We start from the raw sequence: 21,047 nt of genomic DNA, 5'->3' as shown, positions 1-21,047 counted from the left end.
GTCCAGGTTCGATGCATGAGACAGGATGCTTGGGGCTGGTGCACTGGGATGACCCAGAGGGATGAGATGGGGAGGGAGGTGGGAGGGGGGTTCAGGATGGGGAACACATGTACACCCGTGGCAGATTCATGTTGATGTATGGTAAAACCGATACAATATTGTAAAGTAATTAGCCTCCAATTAAATAAATTTATATTAAAAAAAAAATCTGCCTACAATGCAGGAGACCTGGGTTTGGTCCCTGGGTCAGGAAGATCCCCTGGAGAAGGAAATGGCAATCCATTCCAGTATTCGTGCCTGTAGAATCCCATGCACAGAGGAGCCTCATGGGCTACCGTCCATGGTGTCACAGAGAGTTGGACACAACTAAGTGACTAACACTCACACACGGTACAAAATTGAAAAGATCAGTGAAAAGGAGATAGAACAAAGTCTCTTCCACTCCTGCCTTCATCCACCCAATTTCCCTTACCAGAGTAACCACAGCTACCTGTTTCTTTTGTAACTTTCCACATATATTCTTTGAATATATCTAATTATACATATATATATATATATATATATACATGTAAAAAAAAAGAAAGCACAACTGTTAGTCACTCAGTTGTGTCTGACTCTTTGCTACCCTGTGAACCATAGCCTGCCAGGCTCCTCTGTCCATGGAATTCTCCAGGCGGGAATACTGGATGGGTAGCCATTCTTGCCTGGAAAATCCTAGGGACAGAGGAGCCTGTGGGCTGCCGTCTATGGGGTCGCACAGTCGGAGACGACTGATGCGACTTAGCAGCAGCAGCAGCCATTCCCTTCTGCAGGGGATCTTCCCGACCCAGGGACTGAATCTGGGTCTCCTGCATTGCAGGCAGATTCTTTACCGTCTGAGCCACTTATTTGATGTTTAGGATTTCATTTCATGTTTTCCCATATATATAACATTATATATGTGTGTATATGTATATATAATTTTCTCCTTTAAAAAACACACATATTTATGTTTTCTCCTTTAGAAAAGGAAAGCAAATGGCTACAGGCTATACATAGTGTTTCTGTACCTTGCATTTTTCATTTAACAATATATCTAAGATACAGTTTGTATCAGTATATAAAGTAACAGTTTATTCTTTTCAGTGGCTGTATAGTGTTTGATTGAATTATGTATCATAATTTATTGAACCAGTCCTGTTAAAGCACAGTCAAGTTTCTAATCTTATTCTTCCGTGTACTATGTGCTCTTCCTATACATATTGACATTCCCCACAAATGCATATATATGTCAAACAAATTCCTCCTAGTAGTAGCATACAAAACTTAGGTAGAATCTGTGTATACTGAAATAATATGGGTTTTTGATCACTGATGCAGTGTTTTTAAAAGATTACACTTTGTCAGTTATTCACTATGTAATGCTAAATTTTACTAGGAATTCTAGGATTATTTTCTTTTTCTGTATAACACTCCATTTCTCATGGTTCTTATGAATGTTTTCTCCCCACACACACATGTGATAATTGCAGCTTTGTGGTCAAAAGAATCAAATAAGTACATTCAGGAAATATAGACAAACACTGACCTAATGCGTTATGGTTCTGGTCCCTTAGTACTGCCAAGTACCTCTTCTGTGGAGCTCTTTTCCTAGAAAGCTAATTTAATTTTGTCATTTGGGATACATATGAAACAAATATAATTATTCATTACAGAGAGGGAACTTGAAACAGAATCTTGTGAAGTGATTTACCCACGGTCAGGTTTACCCAGATTTAAACCAGCCCTGAATCTAAATAGTTTTTTTTTCTCTCTCTCAATTTTCTTTTCTTCCTATCCCATCTACCCACTTTAGAAATAATACTGCCTTCCTTAGTAGTTTCAGTGTAGTTTATTTACAGTAAAGTGTCATAGGAGACATGCTTCAGTTTCTTGTGTGCTATCATAAACATGTAATTTGTTGTTAATCTCAGTTCATGTTGAGATAATTTTATGTATTATGTTTTCACAATTAAAAAAATGAGTGGTATCCTATGCCCTGGGCTTCCCAGGTGGCTTAGTAGTAAAGAATATGCCTACCATTGCAGGAGCTGCAGGAGACTTGGGTTTGATCCCTGCGTCTGGAAGATCCCCTGGAGGAGGAAATGGCAACCCACTCCAGTATTCTTGTCTGGAGAATCCCATGGACAGAGGAGCCTGGCAGGGTACAGTCCATGGGGTCACAAAGAGTTGGATATGACTGAGCAACTGAGCACACATCCTCTGTACCATTCATGGTGCTAAATACTTTTCCTTGTGTGGTGATTCCAACAGCTCTGTGAAATGTTGATATTATTTTCAGTACCTAAATGAAGAGCATTTCAGAGAATTGAAGTTTCTTACTTACGACTTCTCACTAGAGTCAGAATTTGAATCCAGAACTTGTAACTTTAATCTGTTGCTCCTTCTATACTTCATCCATAGTGAGACTTCTAATGGCAAGCACATGGCAGACACCTTTTCAGGATGAAACCATGCCTATTTGTTACAATTACCAGTGTTTTAACTCTTTATGATTGTTTGTTACACATTTAACTGAAACATTGTCTGCTGGCTATTTCTGTTTCCAGAGCCTCTGAAATTGCCAAATAGATTAATCTTGTCTTTGATGCTTACCCCTCTTTTTACTGTTTTTCTCTTTTGTTTAAATACCTCATGACAGTCAAGGTGTATATAGGTTTCTCAATCAAAACACCTGCATACCTCAAGTCGGCTTTATTTGCACATGCAATCTTGGACCCTTCTGTAGCAGGCCTTCCCCTCTGGAAACATTTCCTCACAGTGGTTGAGGGGATGGGTCAGGCAGGTTAGTCAGCAGGTCTAGGACATAGACAGGAGCTGGATCCTCATCTGATAGAGACTAGGTTTGAGAGTAGAGAGGCTACATGGAATGCTGTCTCCTTTCATGCCGTGCTACAGTCTTCTTTTTCTGGAGGAATTGTTGATTTCATTTTTGGTCCTTGAAAACAGTAACGGTGCTCTTAAGAATTTCAAGGCAGAGACAGTTTATCTTTGGTGCTCTCTTCAACCCTTCCCTCTCACGTCTCTTTAGTGAAAATCTACATTTCCTGCTATCCTCTATTTGCTTGGTGCTCTGTTGAGATTTTGAGTAGTGTCTCTTGACAAATCAGAGATCTTTAAACTCTCACTTCTAAACGTATAAGCCTCTTGGATCTCAAGTACAAGTCCTAAGCCCTCAATTTCCTGTGGGCCTAATATTCTCAGACTTAATGGCTCTACTTAAACCCTGCATTATTTTCCAGTGGTTGTATTCTTTGTATAATTTGGGATTTGAAAATTTGGTGTTGTAATATTCATATATATCATTAGAGGGCAGCATATCACTACCTAACTAAATGGATTTCTGATTTCAGTTAAAATAATGGTGAAGAATGAATTACCATGATTCTTTTGTTTTCTTCTCAGCCTTTTATATACTCTGATATATGTGCTTCGTTGCTCATTTGTGTCCGACTCTCTGTGACCCCATGGACTGTAGCCCACCAGGCTCCTCTGTCCATGGGATTCTCTAGGCAAGAATACTGGAGTGGGAAGCCATTCCTTTCTCCAGAGGATATTCCCAACCCAGGGGTCGAACCCTGGGTCTCCTGCATTGCAGGCGGATACTTTACCGTCTGACTACCAGGGAAGGCCCTCCCCACCCCCCCCCCCCCACCGCTCCCCCGCTGCCCCCACCTCGATATATATGCCACTTATAAATTAGTTCTTATGTATTATACCTCTTACAGTTGTTACTCTTGATTAATCAGGTGATTTTTCTAAGCTCTTTTTTCTTTTTTAAATAGGTGGGAAATACACCAAGAGTGATTTCAAGGAGTATGAAAAAGAACAGGATAAACCATCTAATTTGGTTCTGAAAGACAAAGTAAAGCCCAAACAGGAGTATCCTTCACAAGAACTGGTTGGTCCATATGTGTTGACCTTCTGCTCTGGAGAGTACAATGTGATATTTTATGAAAAGACTATAGAAAACAAGGTACCTGAATCCAGATGCTCTGTGATGAAATCAGTTTATCTCTTTTCACCATTTTATATATGTATACTTTGTTTTTTCAATATATTCTTTGTGGTGGGGAGAAAGTTAGGGTTGAGAAATTTTAAGCCTAATTCTTTTACCTCCCTATACTTAGGTTAAAGTTAATACTTATTTTCAGATCTGCAGGTAAGAGTTGTATTTTATACATATAATCTTAATGTTTTAAATTTCTCGCAGTCAGAAATTTCTTTATGATAGCTAAGCTAAACCTTTGTGGTGGTGGTGTTTAGTCACTAAGTCATGTCTGCCTCTCTGTGACCCCGTGGACTCCAGTGTGCCAGGCTGCCCTGTCCCTCTTTCTGCAGGATACACTCTCGGTCTAGCAGCACATATTTATTGCACTCCTGCTGTGTGCAACAGTTGACTTCTAGAGGATTAAAAGAAATCCAAAGACTTGACCCTTTATAGATATGTCCAAGTTTTAGGTTGAGAAAAGTAAGAAGCAATGAAACATACTTTTCATATGATGTCATTTTAATTTGTTCATTGATACTCCCCTTATAAACCTATCACTCCACACCGTGGTTATTTCTTTTGTAGTTCTTTCTGGTGAATGGTTTCATTGTTTCCTAGATTCTATTGGTGTTTTAGGGATACTCTTTCCCCATACTGTGTAAACATTTTTTTCTCCAGGAATTCATCAAGGAAAGATGAATATCAGACTGACCTGTTGTGTATTTATTTTTTATTGTATTGGCTGTCTGCAGTGCCGGCCAGAGTCAGACATGACTGAAGCGACTTAGCAGCAGCAGCAGCAGTACACAAAGTGTTGTAAGGTGTTGGAGCTGGATAATGTCTGGAGTGTACTGACATAATCAGCACAAGGGAAGCTTTCACGTATAGACAAACCAGACAGTAAACTAAGAATGGTCTGAAAAGATGAACATTTGAGGGCATGTGATTGAAATCTTAGACTCATAAAAGGTATGGATAGATACACTTGAGGTTTATTCACCAAATCTTCGAAATTAAATTGAGGCAAATCACTAGAAACTGCAGTTGAAAGAGGGGTGTGTGTAGGACAAATGAAAAGAAGTCACCGTGGAGTGTAAAGTAGAAGGGGCATCCTCTGCCCATGGGTGTTCAGGCTGAAAAGGAAGGCCACCTAGTCTAAGAGTGTTTTACATTCAAGGTGATAGATTGCTAAGAGTCAAGAAAGAAACTAGGCATGCTTAAGAATCAGTACCCAGCCCAGTGCTGTCTAACGAGACTTCCTGCAGTGATGGAGACATGCTGTATCTCCCCTCTCCAGTGCGACTGCTAACCACATGTGGCTAGCAAGCGTCTGAAGTGGAATGAGGAACAGGATTTTATAGCTTGTTTGATTTTCATTCATCTAAATCTAAGCCACTGCCCATAGCTAGTATCAAACAGTGTTGCTTTAACCCTTTGATGTTGATACAGAAGACAGGCATGTCCTGGTGCAAACCACGTGTTCAGAGAAAGAATATTGAACAAGAAAAAGGAATTCGTGAATTTGACCTAGTGGAATGATCTTTATGTTCTTGGTAATTGATAGGTTTCATTTTAGCAAGACATTTACTGTCTCAGGTACAGTAATAGAGGGACAGAACATATGTTTTCATATATATTTTCACATGTATTACTTTATTATTATGGTGAACAAGGGGGATTCTGAAGATTATCTAAGTACTGATAGTCAGAAAGACATGGGATGTACTTTATAGATCATGAGAGAGAAATTGCTATAAAACTATTAATAAGATTCAAAAATAGAGGTAGAAGAGGGAAGTTTAACTTTGCTAGACTAGACCTTGGGAAGTAGTTGGAGAAAAGAGGTCAGGGGGATCACAAAATAGGATTTTGGAGAGATTTGACATCTTCTAAAAGTCTTGATGGTAGTAATGAGTAGAAGATAGTGGATGAGCTAGGAAAGAAGAGATATAATGAGTGTCTTAGTATTACAAGTAATTAGCCAATACTTATTTGGTTGTTACATGCCCAGAGAAGTTTAGCTATGAAACATGCCCCCTGCCCATGGGGACCTTGTGTTGTATTTTGGAGTTGGGGGGAAGAACAGACATTAAATAATCACCATTAATTAAATATGTCTAGAATGTTGCAAAGAAGTGCATCTGTGGGATAGTTCAGTTAGTTCAGTTCAATTGCTCAGTCGTGTCTGACTCTTTGCGACCCCATGAACCGCAGCACGCCAGGCCGCCCTATCCATCACCATCTCTGGAGTCCACCCAAACTCCTGTCCATTGAGTCAGTGATGCCGTCCAACCATCTCATCCTCTGTCATCCCCTTCTCCTCCTGGCCTCAATCTTTCCCAGCATCAGGGTCTTTTCCAGTGAGTCAGCTCTTCACATCAGGTGGCCAAAGTATTGAAGTTTCAGCTTCAACATCAGTCCTTCCAATGAACACCCAGGACTGATCTCCTTTAGGATGGACTGGTTGGATCTCCTTGCAGTCCAAGGGACTCTCAAGAGTCTTCTCCAGCACCACAGTTCAAAAGCATCAATTCTTTGGTGCTCAGCTTTCTTTATAGTCCAACTCTCACATCCATACATGACTGCTGGAAAAACCATAGCCTTGACTAGACGGACCTTTATTGACAAAGTAATGTCTCTGCTTTTTAATATTCTGTGTAGGTTGGTCATAGCTTTCCTTCCAAGGAGTAAGTGTCTTTTAATTTCATGGCTGCAGTCACCATCTGCAGTGATTTTGGAGCCCCCCAAAATAAAGTCAACCAGTCCATCCTAAAGGAGATCAGTCCTGGGTGTTCACTGGAAGGACTGATGTTGAAGCTGAAACTCCAGTACTTTGGCCACTTGATGCAAAGAGCTGACTCATTGGAAAAGACCCTGATGCTGGGAAAGATTGAGGGCAGGAGAAGAAGGGAACGACAGAGGATGAGATGGTTGGATGGCATCACCAACTCAATGGACATGGGTTTGGGTGGACTCTGGGAGTTGGTGATGGACAAGGAGGCCTGGCATACTGCAGTTCATGGGGTCGCAAAGAGTTGGACATGACGGAGTGGCTGAACTGAACTGAACTGAAAAATAAAGTCAGCCACTGTTTCCTCATCTATTTGTCATGAAGTGATGGGACCGGATGCCATGATCTTAGTTTTCTAAATGTTGAGCTTTAAGCCAACTTTTTCACGCTCCTCTTTCATCAAGAGGCTCTTTAGTTCTTGTTCACGTTCTGCCATATGGGTGGTGTCATTTGCATATCTGAGGCTATTGATATTTCTCCCAGCAATCTTGATTCCAGCTTGTGCTTCTTCTAGCCTGGTGTTTCTCATGGGATATAGGACTTATAATAGAGGTGAGGGGTCAGAGGATCCTCAAATGATACTGTAAATAGTGACATTAAAGCTACAATGAATATGGGTAGATGAGGGCTGAGGAGGGGTACTGTTTTCTTTAACTCTGGTCCATTATTTAAGGAATACAGTTTATATCTTAGCCCAGGACAGTCCAAGTATAATCATACACATACACGCAGAATTGAAAGACAAGTTTATAAAATACTATTTTTATTAGATTCCATGTACTCTGTTTTCTGGTATATGTTATTTTAAAATGCTGGCTTTCAGTGACCCACTAAATGGATTTTATACCCTGTTGAGTAGCAATTAGAAATACTCAGGAGCTCTGACGCACTTTGAACAGAGCAGCATGTGTAGAGCAAACACTGAGGTGAAATCATAGGCGAGGGCTATTGGATTTGTATCTGGAAAAGGAGACTATCTGGAAGGTACCATGGAAACACTGTTATGTGGACTAAAGGGAGAAAGAAGTTGGAGATGGTGGGGGTAGTGATAGGACGGTATAGGCTGGTTAGCTGCCGCCAGCCGCCTTTTGAGAAGCCAGAGGGTGCAGCGTTTCCTACTGCACAGGACGTCCCTGAGGGGGCATAGAGCCGTGGCCTGGTGAAGAGAGACGCGAAACTCCAGGCCTGAGGGAAGTGTGTTTGCTGTTACTCTAGTCCCACACGCCACTAAAATAGTTCTGTGTTTTGGGCTTCCCCCTAATCTTTTTTTTGAAAACCACTATTCTAGTCTTGACGGTTGTAGGGTTTAAGATTATTGTTAGAGAGGTCCTAATAGTTGAAAATTTTTTCTCATTCTCAGATATTATAGTTTATTAAACACTTATTTCTAAATTAAAGTATACATTATTATAATTTTTATAATATATTTATGTGAAATTAAAAAAGATTCACTCATAGTTCTACCATTTAGGCAAATGATACATTTTATTTTTCCGTGTTCCTTTCAAATCTTGATCTTTTATGAAGTTTTATAAAATTATATACAAGTTTTGCTTCAAGCTATTTTAACTTATATTTTTTTATAGACACCATGCCAGGTTATTTAACAGCATTCATTTGTCATTGTTAATAACTTCCTTTATAATTCCATGTTGCAGTACTGTGATGTATATCTTTATTACTAGGCTTCTTATTCTCAGTTTCTGTTATTTAAGATAAATCCTATTATGTATGCAGTCGGCCCTCTGCATCTGCAGGTTCTGCATCCGTGGGTCTCCAACTGCAGATGGAAAATATTCAGCAAAAATATACCAGAAAGTCCCCAAAAGCAAAACTTCCATTTGCTGTGGCGGCAGCTAGGTATTTATGTAGCATTTACATTGTATTTACATCTATTTACATCAGATTTACATTACAGTAGGTTTTATAAGTAATCTAGAGATGATTTGAAGTGTAAGGGAGCATGTGTTTAGGTTATAGGCAGACACTATGCTGTTTTATATAAGGGACGTGAACATCTGTGGCGTTTGGTCTCCTTAGGAGGTCCTGGAACCAACCCCTGTGGATAGTGAGGGACAGCTGTGCCGTTATTCACTTAACTTAGTGTCACTTCAGTTTTTTATGAATTCTTATTTGAATTTCAACATGATAACTGTTGATATGCCTTGCTAAATTTTCTCCTAGAGAACTGAAATTACGCTTAAAAGAAGAATCACGTGAGTGTATTTTCATCTTACATAGCTTCTCTGGCATTGGGGTTTATAATGTCTTAATATTTTCAAGTTAAATATGTGCCTCATTTTCTAAGTTTAAATGTTTTCATTATTGACAAATAGGTTTCCTTGTTTTTTAATGCTACTTATATTTTTCATTTATGAAATCAATTTTTTCCCCTGTATTTTTTGCCCACTTACCCATTATAAACTGTTTATTTGAAACAAGAGTTCTTTCCATGTTTCCTGCCTGTATAATGAAGTAAAATATGAATTAGTTTTGTTTTAGAAATATATTCTATGCTCTGAGATGCTTTTTCCTTTAAAAAGTTGTCTTTAGCCTCATGGCCTCCTTTGTTGACCAGATTCTCATGTTTTGATGTATTACCTGTGTCAGTTCTCACATTTGTCCTTAACTAGCTGCTCCAGTGCCAAATACGAACTTGTGCTAGATGAGCAGGCAGAAGACTCAAAGGCAAGTCACTCACACACAAGTAAAAAACACAAGAAGAAGACCCGCCACTGCTCTGAAGAAAAAGAAGATGAGGACTACATGCCAATCAAAAATACCAATCAGGTACGTACTGTTATTCAGACTCAGCTGTAGAGAAAGACGTTTCATCCATCTGTCAATTACATCTTAATGATGTAATTTAGGAATAAAGGTATGCTTCTGAACAGAGGTGGATGCGTTCTTAAGATGTAGAACGGTTTTACTCGGGTAATGAAACTTTAATTTTCAAGAATATATATAACAGATTATAAAAGATTATTTTCAGAATAACTTAACATGTCATATAGTTCCACATTGTGAGGCAGGAGTGATTTTCATCCCTATGAACACTTACTCATTCCCATCAAAAACAAGTGTGGTTATTGTGAAAAAAAATCCTTCTAATTTATCATGTTAATTTATTACCAGGTGTTATGTACAGCACTTATAGCTCTTGAGGTTTTAGAACCTGAAAAAAACATTTATGCCCTCCCAGAAGGAAATGGCAACCCACTCCAGTATTCTTGCCTGGAAAATCCCATGGACGGAGGAACTTGGTAGGCTACGGCCCATGGGGTCGCAAAGAGTCGGACACTACTGAGCAACTTCACTTTCACTTTCATATGGTATATATGAAATAAAAGCCACATTAAATAAATAGTTAGCTTGATCATCCCCAAAGCTTTCCTAAACAGTAAATTTTCCAAGACAATGATAATAAAAATTCCCCAAAGAAAGTAAATTATAAAGAAAAGAAATCATTTCCAACCTGTAGTTTGGCTCTGAAAAGCAGATTACATTACAGCCCCTTGCTCTGGTTTTTACCACACAAGGACCTTTAAACTGGGCCTGGCAGATGCAGAGGCATTCAGTTGGCGGGGAGGTTGGGGGGTCTCACGGCAGTGGGCATGTCAAGCAGAGATACAGAGATGGAAAGATGCAGTGTGACTGGCAGAGTAAAGGATTTGTCTGTCAGAAGAGCCAGGTTTGGGTTCTTTACCAGCTGAGCCACAAGGGAAGCCCAGATTCCTACATTGCTGATCATTAATGTGACCTCATCACGTGATTTAACTTTCTTGAGCCATGGTTTCCTCCTCTGTGAAACTGAGATAATATTTGTCTCCCAGGCACGTTGTTAAGATTAAGTGGAAACAAAAAGTGTGTGCGCAAACATTTTCTACATTGGCTGTAACTATTATTTTTACAGTCAATATTTTTTAAATCACTTGGAATCATTTCTCTCTGTGGTACGGCCATTAACTGGATTCACATTTCAGCTGTTTCCTTTTGATGTTTACAAATCGCTTAAAATATTTTCTATTGTAGTTTGAGAAATTGTGTTGTTCCAAAGTGAAGTCTACAAAGTGGCACACATATGGTACCTAGCTACTATCCCTGTCCTCTCCCCCCCCTTTTTTTTCCCCAAAGGTAACCATTTTATGTGTTTTATGCTTTTTGCTTTGTTTTAAAAAATGACAGCAAATGTGTGTTTTATATGTGTTAGCACCCTGTTCTCTAGACAGCATATCCTCCTACTCCTTGCTGTCATCCAGCAAGGATCTGATCACTCTTCTTTCAGTTGCCCTTTTGCTATTTAAAGATTCCCATCATTCATGCCTTGCTCTCTATTTTTAAGTTGCACCCTTGTCAGTCCCTCCAGTAATCCTCGCGTGAATCAGTGATAGTAACGGCTCTCGCGTCCTTGTAATGCGGGGTGGATGCTATTGTCTCTATTCACAGGAAAGTAAAAGATAAAAAGGTTAAGCTACTTGCCAGTGGTCTTAATGCAGCTAGTGAGTGGTGGAACCACAGTGTAAATCTGGACCTGGACCCCTACTGCTGCTGCTTTTACCTGGAATGTATTCCTGTCAAAATTCTTTCCTAAATCTCCTTCCCTCAAACAGGTCCTGCCAGCAGTTTTCTTTCCTAAAGCCAATTGTGAATTCTAATGTAGCTTGTCCCGTCGTAAAATATTCCATTGTCATCCAATAGGAACATCTCCCTATTAATTTTTATACTCATTAATTTAGCCACCGATCATCTCAACATCTTTTTTAATGGTAGCTGTATCATGTTTCTATGAATATTTAGCATGTTTTCCACTAAAACTCTATAATCATGCCACAGCTCCTCATCTTACACTTGTACATGGAATCCATGATGAATTTAGGCCTGAAATACACATTGATGTGTTTGAGATAATCAGCAGTCTTAAAAAAACCCGAAGATGGGCTGCATTTCAAGTCTGTGGTTCCCACGTTTGCACCCCTGCCTTTCTGTGAATCTTTCTTTATCTTGGTGTTTGATTACTTAAGACTTTACAGTAACAGCAGCAAATGTCCTTCCCTTTTGGCAGTAATATTCCAACTTTATCTCTCCCCTCAAAGTGTATTAAAGCAGTTGTTTTTGGTTTTATACTTTGATTTAATAATATAGCTGCACTGATTTTCTTTTCCTTCTAATAAAATAGCATCTATATTTAAGATTTCAGTGGGCCCAATTTTTTTCTGTTACTCTGCTTTTTATCCTTTCAAGTTTAATCTCAAAAGTATTACATAATCATTAAAGGAAATTTTCAGTGCTAGGTAATTTTCAGGTACAGCTCAAATTTTCCTATTTCGTGGTCTTTTTGCTTGGTGAGCTTAGTTTCCTAAGAATGCTTTATTTCTTCAAGTGCTTTGTTTTTTATTGACTGACAGCCTTACTGTTCAGTTTGAAATCTGTTTATAATTTTTCCACCTCGTGTCTTAAATCCAGAGATGGTTATTGTGTTCTTGATGTTTGAGTTTTACTGGGGTTACAGGAAATGAGTACTCAGCCGTGGTTGCCTGGCTGAGAAACATCAGATTGCTTGCCTGTCCTCCTCTGTGGCTTTCATAGGTGTTCAGTATTCTTACAATCGGGAACTCTGTTTTTGTCATTTTAATCATTTAATATTATTTTAGTGATTTAGATCTGACTAAATCTCCAGTTTACTGCCAGAGACCTCAGCAAAGGTTGATTTTTTAATTTTTTGACTACTCTATATGAAGTCATTGGCTCAGTTAATTGCGTTAAACTGGCCATTTTATGGTATTCTTTCTTCTTTTTTAGCTGCATGCTTGTTTAATCATGTCTTATTTCGTAAATCTATAAAATGAGTAGAATTTCTAAAAATCCACACTGCAAATAACTTAGAGCTCATCTCAGTTGTTTCCCTTAACCTTAGATATGAAGATCCTGACCCCACAAGCCCATGGACTTAGTTTAGTAGGAGGACTGAAACTTTAACATTTTTTAAAAATTCAGTCAGATATGGTATTTTTTTTTCATTACTGCCCCCTTTTCAGTTTTATATGTAAAGTTACTGATCAGTTAAATAACTTTCCCCAACGTATGTGCATCTCTAGAGTCTCAGTTTCCTTTTATTTAGAATGAGGATAACGTACTCCATGAGCACCAAGCTTCACCTAAACTTTTTCCTTCATGCATACAGCGCTCAGTCTTCCTTGCTTTCAGTTTTCACATACACTTCTTGCATTAGCCTTCTTGCAGCCAACCCAAGCCCTAACTCGCTCATCCTTTGAGGCTCATCTCAAGTCCTTTTTAGCTTCTCTGTGAACCTTCACTGATAAATCTAACCTCAGGAGGATTTGTTTGACACCTTTCCTAAATGGCAAAGACCAGTTGAACCTAGAACTGCCTGACTTCAAAGCTTGTGTAGCTTTGAAAATTAAGCCAAGTAGGAGAGGCTTTAAGATTTCAGTCCATTTCAGATTTTCAGCTTCCTCAATTTTTTTCAAAGAATTAAATACTGATTAATCTTTCTTATTTTAAACACTCCAACCATTTAAGTGCCTCTTGTTATAATAATGTGCTGAAGACTTTATAGGATTATCCATCAGTTAAAACAGTCTCTCCATTTAAGAAGTTATTGCTTCAACCAGCACTTGCTGTACAGTCAGAATAGTACACACATATTTACATTTTGTGTATGTTATAGGAAGAACAAAAAAAGTCTTTTTCCTAGGGATGTCACGTTTTGCTCAAAAATAATTGGTAAAAGTTTAAGCTGAAACACCTACTCACTTTCTACCTCTGGGACTCATACAGAATGATAGGAACTATTAGCATTGTGGGAAATCATGCACCAGTTTATAGGAGGTCTTCCACAAATGCTTTGGCATGTAACAGTCTTATTAGGTCTGTTTTCCCATACTGCAGTCCCTGTAATAAGCATAATGTATAGTATCTAGACATTATATGGAAGAATTGTGAATCATTTCCTTAAAATCCAGTCCGTAAGCATGGGCATTCATCACTTGGATTTTAAACCTTGACATTTGCATCTACTGTAATAATGTCTAAGGTAAGAGAGTTGGGCACCTGGGAGTGCAGTCCTCAGAACTTCCCCTTCCTTTTGGGAAATCTTTTAAGAAAGTTGAATTTTATCAATTATTCTTGGAAGAGCATTGGCTCTGATATCTTTAGATTTCAGCCACTTACTGAGATACTCGTTTTGATCAAGGATAAGACATGAGCAGAGACAGAGTTGTTGTTCTGTAACTAGCCCTTTTCTGTATGGAAAAGCTACTTGAGGGGCTTCTGGTGGCTCAGGTGGTAAAGACAGTAAAGAATGCACCTGCAATCCTGGAGACTTGGGTTCAGACCCTGGGTCAGGAAGATCTGCTGGAGAAGGGGATGGCCACCCACTCCAGCATTCTTGCCTGGAGAATTCTGTGGACTACTGCTATTTAGTTATTGAGAATAGAAGTAAATGTACCCACTTTGTCATATTTGGGGCAATGAATTCTTTTTTAAAGAACTGTGTCAATAATGATTTTAATAAAATATTTATCATCTATGTTAATAATGATTTTAATAAACATTTAGTCTAAACAGGAAACTTTATTTAAAGATTTAGAGAGGAGCTGTTATAAAAAAAAAATACTTTAAAAACAATTGCTCAGTCCCAAGTATTCAGAATCTATTTTGTTTCCTCTTTAGACTGATTGACCTGTCTGAAATCTCTTTTGGATATGTTATTTAAATGATGTCTTCTTTATAGCATTCTTAATGGGGATTTTAGTAGTTTCATTGTAGATGAGTGATGGAACCACATTTTGGGGGAGTGGGGAAGGGGGGAGTGGAACGATGGCTGTGTATAACCAGAATTCTTGGTATTGCAATTTTGCCCAAAGACTTATTTCAACTGGGTTGTTTCAGTTCCTTGTTTTTAGATGTGATCTTTCAGTTCAGCTGAAATAGTAGATCAAAGCAGTGAGATCAATGAGAAAATGGTTAAGTCTTTTTCTGAATTATTTTTGCTTTTTTAATTTACAAGATTCTTGGCAAGAGTGGTAGTGTTCAAATTTGACCTGTTAAAACTGCTTGCTAATGGGGGACATGTCTTAAGTTTTGTGAATTGATAGTACCTACAAAATGATTATTTTACCGTTTCACTTATACCTCTCTCTCTATTTCTTTGATAGGATATCTACAGGGAAATGGGCTTTGGTCACTATGAAGAAGAAGAAAGTTGTTGGGAGAAGCAAAAGAGTGAAAAGAGGGACCGACCTCAGAACCGAAGTCGTAGCCGATCTCGAGAAAGGGATGGCCACTATAGTAACAGTCACAAATCCAAATACCAGGCAGATCCCTATGAAAGAGAAAGGAGTAAAAAGAGAGACCGAAGCAGGAGTCCCAGGAAATCCAAAGATAAAGAAAAATCCAAGTACAGATGAAAGTCGAAGAATCAGACATGAGTGCTAACATATTTGCTCTTGTATAACTTGGAGTACCAGATGTTCAGATTTTGTGTCAGAGCAGTTAAAGACTCTGCTGGTTATTTTTTTTCATAGTAGGATTATGGCCCTTTTAGATTAATATTGATTGTGTAGGGCACTGAAAGACAATAAAGAGCATTTTCTTTGTATACTTTTTTACACTAATTTTATTGTTATACATAAATTAGTAGTTTTCATTTTTAAAGTCTTTCATATTATCAGTCTTTATCTTTAATGAAGTATTTCATACCTGTAAAAATACGCAATCATGTATATATAAGGTATAAAGAATAATAAATGTCCATGTACCAATCAGCCAACTTAGGAAATAAATATTGCTGGCATTTTAAAAGTGCCCTCTCCTCAAATTATTATTTTGAATGTTGTGTTTGTCGTTCTCTTGCTTATTACAGTTTTACAACATACGTAAGTATCCCTAAATGAAGTACTAAATTTTGTATTTTTTTTGAATTTTATATAAATCATATAATGTGTGTTTACTTCTGTGACTGGCTTTTTTCAACTTAGTGTCTTCTAAAAGTCATTCATTTTTATTGCTATACAGTATTATATGACAAGTCTGTAATTTATCCATTCTTCTGTTGATAGATGTTTGGAGTTTTGGTGGTTTTTTTTTTTTTTCCGCTGTTGTACACAGTGCTGCTATAAACATTCTTTATCTAGGAGTAATTTGCTTGGTCATGTGATATGGATGTTTTCATATTTATAAGATAATGCCAAATTATATTCTGCAGTGGCTGTACCAGTTCATACCCCGAGGCACTATTTGAATTACCTTTGTTTCACATGATAATATTTCATGTCATATCACATCTAGTACTTGCTAATTTCAGACTTTTTACTTTTGCCAATCCAGTGGCTGTTACGTGGTATATTATTGTAGTTTCCAGCAAGAACACTACTATTAGTCTTAGATTTGTTCTTCTATATAAAACGTTTTTTTACTTCTTTTTCTCTGGTTGCTTTAAAGGTCTCTCCTGATCGCTGCTGTTAAGCACTTTGATTATGATGTGCTTGATCCAGTTTTTGCTTCTTGGTTTTCCCCTTCATGTTTCTTCTGCTGGGACTGTTTATCTGTAGGTTTATGGTTTTCACCAAATTTGGAATTTGGGGGGGCTTTTTCATTAATTTTGTCTCTGTCCTTCATTTCTTTCCCTCTGGGACTGTGAATTGTGTGTTAGGCCACTTGCAACTATCTCGCAGCAAGCACTCTTGTGCTCTGTTTTGTTTTTTGTCTTTTTTTTCCTCTGTCTTCCAGATTGGTTTCAGTCGCTGTGTCCTCAAGTTCATTAGCCTTTTCTCCTGAAGTATCTAATTTCTTATTAATCCCATCCAGTGTATTTTTCACCTCATACATTATATTTTTAATCTTCAGAAGTTCCATTTGGGTCTTTCTTATATCTTCCGTGTCTCTCCTTCCAGACTCCTGCTTTCCTCTATTTTTGTTTGTTTGTTTGTTTGTTTGTTTTCTGTTTTGGACATCTGACATGTATTTGTAATTACTGGTTTGACCATTCTGTCATCTACCATTTCTTGAAAGTTTCTACTGATTTTTTTCCCTGTCATTATTAGGTTGTAATTTCCTTCTTTGCATGCCTGATAATTTTTGGATTTTACATTGTTGGGTGCTGGAGCTTATTCCTTTAAATATGTTGAGCTTTGTTCTGGGAGATAGTTACTCAGAAGCAGTTTGATCCTTTCATGGCTTGCTTTTACACTTAATGATCTAGGACCAGAACAACTGTTAATCTAGAGCTAGTTTGGCTCACTACTGAGGTAATAACCCTTCTGAATAATCCTCCCTCTGCCTGGTTTGTAATGAGTTTTCTCCACTCTGGCTGTGGAGAATGAGAACTATTCTGAGCCCTGTATGGACTTGAATTTTACCACTTACTCCTTTCTGGTGGTTCTTCCCCACCTTTGGGTAGTTTTCTTAAGTGTATACACTGTTTAGCTGAAGCCTCAGGGGAACTCTCTGCAGATCTGGAATTCTCCCTCTGTAGCTCCCTCCTCTCTCCAGTACTCAGTGTATGTATGAGTCGCTCAGTCGTGTCCAGCTCTGTGACCCCATGGACTGGGGCCTGCCAGGCTTCTCTGTCCATGGGATTTCCCAGGCAAGAATACTGGAGTGGGTTGCCATTTCCAGTACTCTGCCCTGCAGATTTTACCTTGGTGTCCTGAATGCTCCACTAGGGGAACGCCCGGGCTCTCCCTGCAGTTAGCTCAGGCAATGGTAGGACTTTCCCTGTTTGTTCTCTCAGGAGTCACTGTCTTGCACAGTTGTCCAGTGTCTGAAAAAGTCTGTTGTATATATTTTGTACAGGTGCTGCATTGGTTAATATGGAAAAGGGAAATCCTGCCTCTGTTACTCCATTTGGCCAGAGCGGAAGTCTCATTGTTTGAATGTGCATTTCCTAAATGCTAAAAGGTTGAGCGAGCTTCTTTTCATGTATATTCATTTCCTGAATGCTCTCAGTGAAAAGCTTATTTCATGTCTTTTGTGCATTTTATATTATGTTATTGCCTTTTTATTTTGTTTCCTTAAGGAGTTAGATTGTGGATACTAGTCCTTTTTTACTGCTAAATGTTGTAAATATTCTCCCCGTTCATGGTTACATTTTTACCTGTTGATGCCTTTGGAAGAGCACAAGTTGTAAATTCCGCCTCCCCCCACCTCTCTCCCCCGAACTTTTTAATATGAAAGGTTTCATTCATGTGTAGAAACATATAAACATAACAAACCTCCATATATATTCCATCCAGATTAAACAGTAACATTTTGTGGTTGAATAATTTTGAAGTAAATTGAAAACATGATATTTCATCTTTCAGTATTTCACCATGCATTTTCTACAAAGTGTCCTCTATAACCACGGTAGTATCATCACACTGAAAACAACAATCTCATATTACGTACCACATACTCAGATTTCTCCCATTGTCCCAGGGATGTCATTTTTTGATGTTGATTTGTTTTTAAACCCAGGCTCAACCATGCTTCATGTAGTGCTTGTTGTTGTCATTTTATTCTCTTGATCTAAGAGTTTTCCTGCCATCCTTCCACTCCAGCCACTTTTTTTTTTAAATGACATTGAACAGTTCAGGCCAGTTGCTTTGTAGAATATTCCACATTCTGAAATTATTTGATGATATCTTCATGGTGTCCTCCATCCTTTCTACTTTTTATAAGCTGTGAGTTAAGTCTAGATATTTGATTAAAATTAGGTTATGCATTTTAGACAAATTTTTAAGTTTAATGTCAAATTTATTAACCTTTCCCTATATGTTTTGTGCTTTTTGTATTTTGTTGAAGAAATCCTTAATAAAGATATTCTGCTATATTCCAAAAGTATAAAGTTTTGTTTTTTACTTTCAGTCCATATTGAATTGTTTGTGTGTATGTGTATGGTGTGATAATAGGGATTTAAATTCACTTTTCACTCCAACATATGGCTCTAATCAGTTGTCCAAAATCTATTATGAAATGAAAGTCGCTCAGTTGTGTCTGACTGTGACCCCATGGACTATACAGTCCATGGAATTCTCCAGGCCAGAATACTGGAGTGGGTAGCTGTTCCCTTTTCCAGGGGATCTTCCCAACCTAGGAATTGAACTGGGGTCTCCCACATTGCAGGTAGATTCTTTACCAGCTGAGTGAGCCACGAGGGAAATAATGCTTCTTAAAAACCTGTTAGGAATAGTTCATCTATTTCCCATTGATCTGTCATAAGTTTCTATAGATTTGTGTGTGAGTTTTGTTTCATGGGCTCTCTGTTCCATTGGTTTATTGTTTATTCCAACACGAAAACCAAATATCTACACTTCTATGGCTTTAAAGAAATCTTGATATTTAAGCAACACCCCCTCGCTCCCCGCCCACACCCGCTGCCCACCCCCCAGCCCTCTGTTTCATTAGCAATGCTGTGGCAATTTTTCTGTATATTTGGAACCAACTTGTTAGGTTTCCCAAAGGATTCTGTTGCTACTTCAACTGTATTTATATTCAAACAGTAAATCACTGTGTGGCAACAATATCTTCATATATCTTCCTAGTCAGACAGGCTGCGTGTGTGTGTGTCTGTGTGTGTCTGTGTCTGTATGTGCAAGCATGTGCTCACTTGTGTCCAGCTCTTTGTGATCCCACCAGGCTCCTCTGTCCACTTCCCAGGCAAGAATACTGGAGTGAGTTGCTATTTCCTTTTCCAGGGATCTTCCCAACCCAGGGATCAAACCTGAGTCTCTGGCATCTCCTGCATTGGCAGGCAGATTCTTTACCACTGCACCACCTGAGAGGCCCAAACATAGCAAACCCCTCCATTTAATTCTTAGCATTTTCTTTAGAAAGCTTTTGAACATCTTTTGTTAGATTTACTGCTAATCATTTATGTTCTAATATAAATGATATCTTATAAATGATTTTTTTGTTTCTTGACCAAAGAAGTTATATTTTTTATTAAATGTCCCTGAAATATCCAGCCATTTTACTACAAGTCTTGTATTTAAAATTTGTATGGTTTTCTTGGGTCTTTTATATGGACAATAAGTGACAGTGATATTCGTATAGTGCTTGCTGGCTAAAATTTCTAGTACTGTGATAAAACTTTCCTATAATCTTCCTTTTCTCTTTTATTCTTAACTGGATTTGATGTCCACATTATAGAGTAAGTTTGTGACTATTCCCTTTTTTTCTATTAAATAGAAGAGAAAGATTGAAATAGCTCTTCCTTGAATGTTGGATAGAGGGTGCCTACAAAATTGACCTTAGCATTTCTTTAGTGAGAAAATTTAATGATTAGATTTCAGTGATTATAGAATTCTTAGCTTTTCTATTACTCTCAGAGTTTATTCATTTTTGTTACTTTGTCTTTCTGTAAATGTTTTGTTTTCATTGATGTTTTCAATTAATGTGAAGATACTTGCAGTACGCCTAGCTGATTTTTTTTACTGCCCTTTTAATTTTGTCTTACTTGATCCTAATGTTTTAGTGTCTCAGAAAAAGCACATAGAAAAATGGATTATGTTTAATCTGATCGTAACTGATGAGTTTAATCCTGATTATTTACTAAAGTATTTGGATTTATTCCTACCACCTTATCTCGTGCTTTTTTGGGTTTTTGTTTTCCCTTCATTTTCTTTTGGATTAATTCTAAACATTAAAAAATATTCTGCCCTCTTCCTCCTCATCTTCTTTGTCCTGGGGAATTGCCTTTGAATTTCCCATCCATACTTAAAATGTAAGGTGATATTTTGAAGATATTAGACATCTTTAAAGTTAAAATCACTGCTTTTCTAATTTTGTGCTATAATCCTCCCGTGTTTTGGTCTCAGCTTGTGATTTAGTCTGTATTGTTATTACCGTTTTTATACAGGTAACTGTTAGATTTACCCATATGTTAATCATTTCTTTTACCCTCCATTCTTCTTGCATCTCAGGTCTTCCACATAGTATCATTTTCCATTGTTCTGAAGCACAACCTTTGATATTTCCTTGCATGTGCGTACTAAGTCGCCTCAGCCATGTTTGATTCTTTGCAGCACTATGGACTGTAGCCCACCAAGCTCCTTTTTCCATGGGATTTCCCAGGCAAGAATACTGGAGTGGGTTGCCATTTCCTTCTCCAGGGGAACTTCCTGACCCAGAGATCAAAACTTGCCTCTCATATCTCTTGCATTGGCAGGCGGGTTCTTAACCACCAGTGCCACCTGGAAAACTGGCCATAAAAACAAATTAACT

At 38.1% G+C, this 21,047-nt stretch overlaps 1 protein-coding gene across 7 annotated transcripts in view; it reads left to right on the top strand.

The window, feature by feature from the left end:
* Positions 1–18,662, top strand: part of PPIL4 (peptidylprolyl isomerase like 4) — a 37,945-nt gene extending 19,283 nt beyond the window's left edge. For 5 of the 7 annotated variants that reach the window (XM_069598667.1, XM_069598668.1, XM_069598671.1 and 2 more), the window contains 3 exons: positions 3,825–3,921; positions 9,464–9,611; positions 14,999–18,662. In XM_069598667.1, the coding sequence (XP_069454768.1) occupies positions 3,825–3,921; positions 9,464–9,611; positions 14,999–15,250 (497 nt within the window). In that variant the 3' untranslated portion in view covers positions 15,251–18,662. Of the gene's footprint in view, positions 1–3,824; positions 4,016–4,782; positions 5,000–9,005; positions 9,038–9,431; positions 9,612–14,998 lie in introns of those variants that run through there. The other 2 variants (XR_011258663.1, XM_069598670.1) reach the window with 2 other exon arrangements.
* The last annotated feature ends 2,385 nt before the right edge of the window (positions 18,663–21,047 follow it).

This window comes from Ovis canadensis, chromosome 8, assembly GCF_042477335.2.
Source record: "Ovis canadensis isolate MfBH-ARS-UI-01 breed Bighorn chromosome 8, ARS-UI_OviCan_v2, whole genome shotgun sequence".
Lineage (NCBI taxonomy): Eukaryota > Metazoa > Chordata > Mammalia > Artiodactyla > Bovidae > Ovis > Ovis canadensis.
This window is presented reverse-complemented; position numbering and strand designations above follow the sequence as displayed.